A 10131-nucleotide genomic window follows, 5' to 3' on the forward strand; every position below is an offset into this window, starting at 1 on the left:
AGGCCGTCCGGGGCAATCAATCAAAACGTTTCTTGAGAACCCTCGAGATTATATTTAAATGAAATAAATAAATACTTTTCGGGGGCGGCTCAGCAGGCAAACGATGACAAGTAGATCTCCCGAATTTTTCAAGTCGCAACAAAGTTGTAATAGTGGGAAGAGAGTTGAAATATTACGGAAATAAGTTTCATTTCAGTGAAGTCGTAACGGATCAGGAATGGAGACCTTGTCGAATAAAAGGGCCAACTCGTAAAGGACAAAAAGAACAAGACACACTCTCCATAAAATCCGAGTGACATGATGAGCATCGTGTATTTGGAGAGAAAACGGTTGCAAATGACAGAAATCAAGTCTGATCCTTTTGAGTCTTCGTCCAAAAAGCAACAGGACAAGAATGAAGATTTTCCCCGCCAGCATCCATCGGAGCGCAGCGCAACGCGGGAGCGCCAAACTCTCATCGCGGTGCCACCTTCAAGCTGAGAAAATGTGACTTGATCTTCATACGATTGCAACTTTCACTCCCCCGAAAACAAGTCCAAGTCGGTTGACAAAAGTTCGGCCTTTCTTGCGTCACGTTTGCTTTCCGTTTGGGGGACGACGGGGCCGAGACATTGGTCGTGGTTGGACGTTCACTGATGAGACGAATGAACGGAGAGTAAAAAAAAAAAAAAAAAAGAACTCGGAGATGCGGAAAGGAGGAGGCGCCAGCCCGTCGTGACTCGGTGACGGACCCGAGCGGCCGGAAGGCGCCCCCCATGGGCGATCCCTTGGGTGTCGCTCGACACATTAGTGGTTGAAAACGACAGCAGCTCAATAATTTAGGCAATAAATAGTTTCCCAGCACACAGGAGGAGTACAAAACTTTTGTTCTCCTTTTGGAAATATAAAAATAGAAGAGGCGGATCCTTGTCAATATACACGTGGGGGCCTCGCGTCTACAAAAAAGCCACGACGCGCGCTCCAATCAGACGAGAGAGATTCCGTCGGAGACATGGGAAGGACGTTTGGGGGGGGGGGGGGTGAAAATGTCTCCCAACACTTTTGCAACGCGACAACTCCCCCCCCCTCCCCTCCCTTCGGCCACACCGTGACGGGGCGGATCTGTCCCTCTCCAGCTCCCACAAAAAAAAAACAACAAAACAAAATAAACGTTGCGGGGCTTTTAACAAAGACACAGCGCCGGATTGTATCAAAAGAAAAAGAAAACACGTCGTTGTCTCGCATTCATGTGTTGGGGTGGGCTCGGTGATGCCGCGTGGCCCATCGGCCCACATCGGGCATGATGCGCATTTCACGGATTGTCCCCCTTGCTCCCCCCCCCCTCCCCGTCCGAGGGCATTAATTGATTGCTCCTTTTAAAAAAAAAAGAAATCTACAACGGCTTGTGCAAGTTGGGGCAGCGGTCGGCCTGCACGCGACATCGCAGCCGTTTGAGGGCTGAGATAGAGAAAAAGACGCGTTGCGCTGAAAAAGCCACGCAGGTTGGTCTGGGCCAAGGGACACGCAAGCTTTTTGTTTTGCGTCTGCTCTGCCGTGTCGCTCGTCACTCAATTATTGGGTCAGAGGTTGATTAAGGAAGAAAAAAACAAAAACATGATGCGCGTCACGACATGATGCGCGGTTGGGAATCCGTCACTCATTTCCCACTCCGTCGCGAGTCCTCGGCATCGGGCGACGGGACCACAAAATCGCCGACTGGCGGCATATACGGCGGCTCGGGAAGACGGAAGGCAAAGTGAAGCGCATTTACAAAAGAAAACGAGGATTCGGGCCACCGTCGAGGTTTCAAAGGAAGCACGGCAAACGAGAGAGTTCAAAAGAAAACGCGGCACTTTGGCATCCAAAGTGCACGAACGGCAAACGGGAACGCGGGAAGAATCCAGTCCGTCAGCAGGGGGGGGAGGGATGGGCCGCCTTGGCCGCCGCACTTACCGGAGCGGCGGCGGCCTCAGTAGGGCTTGCTGTCGTTCTTGGAGCGCTTGAGCTGCACCTTGAGCCGCTTCATGCCGATCTGGAAACCGTTCATGGACTGGATGGCGGCCTGCGACGACACCGGGTTGTCGTAGCTGACGAAGCCTGCAGGCGCACGCCCGACAAAGCTCTCGGTTACAAACGCTTCACGCGCACGCCACCCAACGCGATGGATTTTCTCAGCGCCGACGTGGCGCTTGGGCGTCTCATCTCTCGTTCGGCACGTTACACGTTTCGGTGGCGCAAACTGACCGAAACACTTGCTGAGGTTGGTCTGCTTGTCGATGAAGACCTTGGCGGAGATGACGTTGCCGAAGGGCATGAACATCTGGAGCAGGTCCTGGTCGCCAAACTCTTGAGGCAGGTGGTAAATGAACAGGTTGGCCCCTTCCGGACCTGTAAAAGGAGAAAGAGAAGCTTGCGACGTGCCAAAGCCTTCCGAGAGTCTCTGCCACAAAGCGGGCCGAACGTGCCAGGGAATGACTCGTCGGCGGCCACGTCCTTCCGTCTTGAACCTTTTGGACACGCGGGGAAGCGGACGGAGGCTGCCCCGCAGACTTGCCATTTCCAAATTCACCCCATCGTCCATATTTGCACAAAAACACCTGCGCTTTATGATCTATGGCGGAGTTAGAGTGCGGGGAGGAGCTTCGTTTGCGTCTCGTGGAATCAAGTGCTTTGCTGCCACCTTGTGGCAGCTATATGAAATTAAAATCCTCAATCGCTCATGGTTGGTTTGATTTGCACAATTGACGGCATAGCTTCAATGCGGTCCCCCCCCTACGCCATGTCCGGGAGTGACCATGAAAGCGTAAGGTCTCATGGCGGCGCGGGGGGGGGGGGGGGGGGGGGCTCACCTTCCTTTTGGCTGCCGGCGGCCGAGACGCTCTGTTGCGACAGCAGGCTCTGGCTGTAGAGTCCCGGCAGGGCGGCGGCGGCGGCGTACTGCTGGATCCCCGAGTACGCCTGACTCAGCGCCTCCATGGTGCCGCCCGAGCCGTTGGACAGGCCTCCCGAGCCCAGGCCGCCATTCAGCGCCGCCATTCCTGCTCGGCACAAAGGGCCCCGGCCGGGGTGAGCGCATCCATCGGGCGCCGAGTTTCCGAGAGAGGAAAATCGGCGGTACGGGGAGACCAAAGTGAGGTAATGGGTTTGACGCCGCAGATCCGCCGGACGCGCGTCGGGATGCGCTACCTGCGAGCGAGCCGGCGTTGAGGCCGGCTCCCGTGCCGGCGGCCAGAGACTGCAGCGTTCCCAGAGACGCGATGGGGTTGACGGACGACGTGCCGCTCGAGGTGGGCGACGAACCTGAGACCAAGAGAAGGCCGCAAGAATCGAACGGAGAAGCGAGGCGGGACGCCAGTCTCGCGAGCGCTTTGAAAAGTGCCGACACCCCCCTCCCCAACCCCCCCTCATTTACCTGAGCTCGTTAGCGCACTTAGTGGACTACTTGATGTCGTCATGGCACTGGAGCCGCTTGCTGAAGCCTGGCTGGCGCTCGCTGCTGCCAAGGCGGCCAAGTTCTGCATGGCACTGAGACCTGATGTGGGCAAGACACACACACACACGGCATCAATCACAGGACGCCATCTTTCTGGACAGGTTCGAAGGCACATTACCCCTTTGCTCGACTAAAGCCCAGTAAGTATGTTGAGAAATTGCCGCTTTCTTTCACTGCGCATTTAAAACGTTGCGATTTTTTTTCTTTTTTTTTCAAATTGAAATCCGCACAGTTCAACGTCTCCAACTCGAAAGCAAAACGTATCCTTTTTGATTTGGACTCCTCTGTGACGAGAAGAGCCGAATGGTGCATACACACGTGGCTTGCTTTCTCCAATGCAAATCAAATACTCTTCAGAAGGTCGGACGGGCGTCGGATGGCTTTCGCGCCTTGGTCGTCTGTGCGGCGAGCTCACTTGCGGGTGGGCGCGTGACGCGGCGTACCTGAAGCGGGGTGCAGGTTGCCGAGCGCGTTCCCTGTGGAGGCCGACTGCTGCAGCAGCTGTAAGTAAATCTGCACACACACACCAAACAGTCCATCACGATTGTTTCGGGACCGGGATGGAAATGGGCGTGGCCATGCGCAATTATTCGCTGAATTTAGCTGCCGTTCAACTCTCAAAGCTCGACTTTAAAAGAAGAACCGGGAAATGATTTCGTTTCAAAACAATGGCAAAAGAAAAGAAAAAGATTCCAAGTAAATCTCCGCTGTGCCTGCTTTGGCCTCTGGGGGGCAGTGTGCCGCGTGGATGGGGATACACTCGCAAGAAGAGGGAGTCAGAAGAAAAAAAGCCACCAACTTTCTGAACGGAACCGGCTCGGGAGTATCGCCGCATTAGCCGTCTGTACGCTAATGTAAGTTTTGACGCCCCCCTCCCTCATTGAATCAGTTGTGTGACCTCATACTTTTGGGTAATGGTCTTCACGTAGCAGTGAGGGCATATTCCCGGACTGAGAAGAGGGCAAGGAAGCACGGGAGGCTTACCGCCAGGTACTGCGGCGCCAGACCCCCCAGCCCGGTCAGGTTGCCCCACACGGACGCGGCGCTGAGTTGCTGCATCTGCTGCTGCAGTTGGAGCGCCATGCGTTTCTGCTCCTTGTCCTTCTGCGTGTCGGCAAACTTCACCACGATGGGCGACGAGCAGCCCTGGAGCGTGACACACAAACGCAACGTGTGGCCGATCCGCGGGGAGGGGGGGGGATCACGTGGCCGTGTCTTCATTTGTTTTCCCCGATGTGCCGTCGAACCGGCGCGACGGCGGGTGTTTGCGTATGCGTGCGTGGCGGCCGTTCACCTCCATGGTCTGGGACTGGTGCATGGACTTGATGGCGGCTTGGGCCATCTGCCTGGCCGTGAACGTGACAAACGCGCAGCCTGCAACACACAAAGGTGGACGCGTCGACGGCAGGATTGGACGGACTGACACCCGGGCGGGGGCAAACGCCAGAGCTTGGACGCCAGGCCTGAAAGACCCTCAAAAGCGCCCACTGACATGGAATATCGACGTCTCTGATCCCGAGACGAGACCACCTCGGGTTATCGGCAACAATGTTCCGGCACGTACGATGTGTGAGGAGCGCGAGAACTCTCGCCGTCACCTCGGCTCAATCCGTCGGGGCCCCGAAGTATCCGACACTCCTCGATTTGTCCGTAGGGCGAGAACGTCAGCCGCACGTCGTTCTCGTTGCACTTCTTGGAGATCATGCCGATGAACAGCTTCCTGTCCTCCACCGCTGCGTCACACGTAAAGGCGCCCGCTCAAACGAGGTCGCTCGGCAACAGAAATGGAACGCCCCCTTCCCGAAAAGGCGCTCACCGTTATTCTTCTCGCTGTCGGCCGGCTTCATCTGGACGGGGTGGTGCATCTGGAGGAGGAGATCGGACGTCAATGCTCGCCCTCCGCTTTTGGGCAGCTGCTGTAGAACTACCATATGGATGAGCAGGTGCAGCCCGATAAATTGGAGTATTTGAGCCGGGAGCGGTTCAGAAAAGCGTCGCCCTCCCCCGTTTGAAGCTTCAAATGAACACCGTTGCATTCCGGGAAATGAATTGGTGAGTCGAGAGCGTGTTCATTTTATGATTTTTATTATTTCGCCGGAGACCGAGACCAAAAAAAAAAACCGAATCGTATGAAAAAGAGGGCAAAATAACTGCGGTTGCATTCAAAAAGCAAAGCAGATAGAGAACCAGGTCGGGCAAAACGATCGGACGCGTTTGGAGGTTAAATCAAAGGGAAATAAAGTCCAAAAACACAAAAGTGTCTGAGCCTTCCTAATTTCTTAGTTCCCAAAGAACGGTTCAAATGCCAAATTCCGGCGGAACGACAAGCGAGCCGCGTCGAAAAGGGCGGGCGGCAGTTTCCACGGAAACCGGCGTGCTGCGAAAGGACGGCGCGACCACTCACCCCGGGAAGAATCTTCATGTTGTGAAGAGCGTTCTGCGCTTCCAAGGCCGACTTGCGAGTGTAATAGGTGACGAAACAGCATCCTGCCACCACAACACACCAAACACACGCACGGGCTCAACAAACGGCGAGTCCATGACGCCGTACGGTCCGAAGCGTCCGATTGCGCGGGGGCCCTGGATTTGCTCCGCTGCGGACTGCGGCGACTCACCTTTGCTCTGGGGCGGGTTCTGGCTGCGGTCCCTGAGAACGTTGATCTCGTAGACGGCGCCGTAGGGCTCAAAGAGCTCCCGCAGCTGCTCCTCGGACCACGAGCGCGGGATCTGGCCCACGAACATCTTGATGGCGTCCACGTCGGGTTGGTCGGGGTGGTCCAGGGACCCGTTCATCTTCTTGCCACTGCAAAGACACACAAGACCCCACCCACCCCCGAGTACTGCATCAGCAAGAGCCAGAAAACGCCAGCGGCGATCCCGAGCTCATTGAAGGCGGACTGACGCGAGGTGGAAAATTGTTCCGTGGTCCGACGAGTCTGCATTTCAAATTGTTTTGGGAAATTGCGGACGCGTGTCCTTCGGGCCCAAGAGGAAAAGAACCGTTATGGACCCAAAAGTTCCAAAGTCTCTTGACGGTTAAGGGGCTGCCGCGGTGCCAATGGCACGGCTCACTTTGGCATCTGCCAAAGCATCGGTCATGCCGAAAGGTCCGTCCGGGTTTTGCCATGCAAGCAAAGTCTTTTTTCAAACCAAATGCCAAAGCACATTCTTGCTCGTGACAAGAGCGCAGGTAGTCGACTGGCCTGCCTGCAGTCCTGACCCGTCTCCCGGTGAAAATGTGCGTCGGGCGAGGAAGCGGCAAATGCCAGAACAGAGATCCGGGACCGTTGAACGCCTTTAAGCTGTACATGGATCAAGAACGGGAAAGAATTCCACCGACAACAGCGAAACAGCAAAGACTCTCAGCCGTTTTCCAGAAGTGAAGGAGCCTTCTGGATCCAAAGCTAAACACCAAGAACAGTGCCACTGCCTCCCCTGGAATTGCGCAGATGACCGCGAGCCCGATCATGGCCGACAACGCACGCAAACAACCAGAAATCACATTTGGTAAGATCATGTCGGTCGGGGGCAGTCGGGGAAGAGCTTCCCAAACCACCAACCCCAAACAAAAGACGATGTTGGGATTGAGTGCAAGTGCAAAGTTGCGTCTTCAACAATTTCAACCTGATGTCAACTTTGGCCAATACATGACAGACGCAAACTAAACTCGCGGTTGCGCGTGTACATGGCAACACCAACGGCGAAGCACCTCAATGCCAGCAGTCAAAGTGCGAGAAAGGAGAAAGGTGACTCACACAGGACTCGGGTTCAAAGAGCAATGATCCACCATCATCTCCGGGAGAAAATCCAGCTTAAAAGACGCCATGGCGGCTTTGGGCGAAAGCAAAAAATCAACACAAACAAGGACGAGAGCCGCCAAAGTCGACAAACGCGCTGCTCTGTGAAAAGTCAACAGCAACGGGATCCACACCAGGACAAACTGGCCGGCGGGGGACCGCGGGTCAGAACACGGGGCCGAGGGGAACGCCGGCCAAACGGAGGACGACGCCACGGGCAGCGAAAAGGCCTATGGAGGAAGCGGGGATGCTGGCGGGATGGCGGGCGGGGGGGGGGGGGGGGGGGGGGGTCAGAGGGCGTGATGGCCACAATCAAAATGCTGATGAGCCACGGCCTTTGTGAGCGTTTCCCTGAGGCCAGCAGATCTGGCTGCAGCGTCAGATAAACAGCGTGTCAGATCCATGGCGATAAGGCCCAGTGGGCAGCGGGAATGAAAAGCGACAGTCAATGCGACCGCGCAGCCGCCGCGTAATCCCCGGCCCGCCGGCCCACGCCCACCGACAATTAAGTTCCGGACGGCTACGGCGGAGAAGGACGGGGAAGGCCGCAAAGTGGCGTCCGTCTACGTGGACGCGTCAACGCAGACCAAACTCTGCCGGCAGTCATATAGCCATGGTTAGAGGGGTGCAGGTTTGAATCCGCAAGCGTAGAAGAAACACATTCATGAGACGATATAGAGACAATATGATCATGAGAGGCGGTTAGGAACGCCTCTCATGCAAATCCGGGAAAAACAAAAAACATCTGAGCCGCTGTGGCTGGAAGAAGTTGGGAGTGGCGAGGTGAGACCAAAGCACCACTACCCACCATTTGGTGTGATGGCAAGTTCCAGAACCCCCGCTGTCCAACCATCCTGAGATAAGGGCTCTTCACAGGGGGGACTTAACAGCAATCAGGGACCTACCCAAGGTGCGGGGGAACAACAGAAGACGCTTGGGGGCCCCGTTAATCGACCAAGCAGGAAGAGGATAAAAGGCCGGCAGGCTTTTCTCATCATAAACAAGTTCTGCGATCGTCTGACGACCAGTTCAGGGTGTTCCCCGACCACTACCCGAAGACAGCTGGGATAGGCTTTGGCATGCCTGCGACCCTCGTGAGGATAAGCAGATTGGAAAGTGGATGGATGAATAAAGTAGCTCATTGGCATTTCTTTAAGTATTCATATTATTGGTAATATGTTTATTTAGAATTGACCAGTTATTTAACAAAATACAGCTTATGGAAAGGTTGCTGCAACGACTTTAGTTTACCCATGTTGTTTATTCTTCATTAAGACGTATATTTGACAAATAAACCCGAGACAAGAAAGAGATACGTAAGATCGTAATTAGCAATTAACAGTGTGATGTCTGCGGAAACGCCATTGATCGTAAACTTGCCACATATTTTATTAATAATCACGGGGAAAATTCCAGAAACAACCATGAGTTATGTGCGGCAATGTGGAGACCTCACAAGGATATTCCAAAAACACGAATGGCTCTCTGTCATCGTGCCCAAGTGCAATAAAGTTTGCAAGTTTGAACACTCTCGCCACTCCCGCGTTAGGAGCTGACATCACGTGCGCCCTCTTTTCAGATATAAATAGTGACCAAAACATAATTTATGAATAGTGAGCAGGAGTGTTCTCGCTTGACACCAGCCTCTCGCCACCAACGCCACACATCGTGTACTCGTCGCATTGTTGTCACGTTGGCGTCGGCGCGGGCCAGCCGACACCGACAAGTTTTTGACAGTCAGCTGCCAGGTGCGCGCGCACACGCTGCTTCGGGTCGCCACGGCAAGGCTAGCTGGCTAGCATGCTAGCTCCCAACAAGCCTTTCTCTCAACTTGAAATGAGCAACTTACCCGTCTTTTACGCCACAGTTTATTTGACTGGCTTTGGCTGAGACCAGGGTGGCGTGTTGGACGTTGGCCGGCAAATGTAATGTTGTGTTGTACACTTTGAAATCGACAAGTTTAAACGGCGAGTACTCCCAACTTCCCAGATTGTGACAGCTAGCCGTTACTGTGTAAAAATGGCAGGCACTCGCCTCAGCCTGGGCCACTTCCATTGCACCTGTCCGACGGGGGTGGTTCCGACGGCCGCGTCGCAATTTCAGACATTTTTATGAATACTTGATCCGTTTGTTTATTTTAAGAACGGTAATTTATTTAAAACGCACACTTCAGATGCGTCGTAATGTAAAGTCAGAGCTTTGAGAGACCGAGATGGTAGTAGACAATTTCCTTCGTGGAAGTGGTGGATGGTGCGGTCCTCTGAGGGGCACCACGCGGGACAGATGTTTTGCTATAATTTTTTTTCTCCAATATTTAACATTTTTAAAAATTTCAAGCATCGAGTAGTTAAAACAAATACAAATTAATAGTAAATAAAATAATAAGAAGAAGAAAAGGAAACCGAGATACAAGTATGTATTTGTCCGAGCAGGATATTTTTACTTTGCTATTCTATCGCCACTTTTTCAAAGAGGTTGAAATTGTTTTTAAAAGCAATTTTAAGATCAATACTGACTGGGGAAAGGGAGATAGGCAATGTGCGTAAGAACATTTTAAAAACAATTATTTATATATTTTATATACATATATTTTATATTTATTTATATACTTTTTGTCTATTTTCCCCCTTTCATAATTTTGCTGCTGTTAATTGGAAATGTATCTATTATCAGCCAAATAAAGTTTTTTTTTAATCTTATCTTATCTTCTCTTATCTTATTACAAACGCGATATATCTATACAGTATCATGGCAAAGAATTTGCCCCATTCCAAAATTATTGTTTGCATTGTTTCCCTAATATATTAAGGATTTTAAAAAACTATGTTTAGATATACCTACCCGTGTGTGAAAAAGTAATTG

General features: G+C 52.9%; 1 protein-coding gene across 2 annotated transcripts; it reads right to left on the reverse strand.

Annotated features, from left to right (window-relative positions):
- Positions 1-1002: 1002 nt before the first annotated feature.
- Positions 1003-9305, reverse strand: celf1 (cugbp, Elav-like family member 1). Of its 2 annotated transcripts, none has more exons than XM_052062698.1 (13): positions 9119-9305; positions 6088-6275; positions 5877-5959; positions 5289-5337; positions 5071-5205; positions 4767-4846; positions 4457-4618; positions 3916-3985; positions 3392-3511; positions 3166-3279; positions 2829-3017; positions 2224-2367; positions 1003-2076 (listed from the first exon to the last, which is right to left on the reverse strand). In XM_052062698.1, exons 2-13 carry the CDS (start codon positions 6263-6265, stop codon positions 1949-1951), a joined length of 1452 nt encoding a protein of 483 aa, XP_051918658.1. In that variant the 5' UTR covers positions 6266-6275; positions 9119-9305; the 3' UTR covers positions 1003-1948. The 2 variants fall into 2 exon arrangements, with proteins under 2 accessions (XP_051918658.1, XP_051918659.1); XM_052062699.1 differs by lacking the exon at positions 9119-9305 and adding an exon at positions 7228-7779.
- Between the last annotated feature and the right edge of the window lie 826 nt (positions 9306-10131).

The sequence above is a fragment of the Hippocampus zosterae genome, chromosome 4 (assembly GCF_025434085.1).
Source record: "Hippocampus zosterae strain Florida chromosome 4, ASM2543408v3, whole genome shotgun sequence".
NCBI classification, from domain to species: Eukaryota; Metazoa; Chordata; class Actinopteri; order Syngnathiformes; family Syngnathidae; genus Hippocampus; species Hippocampus zosterae.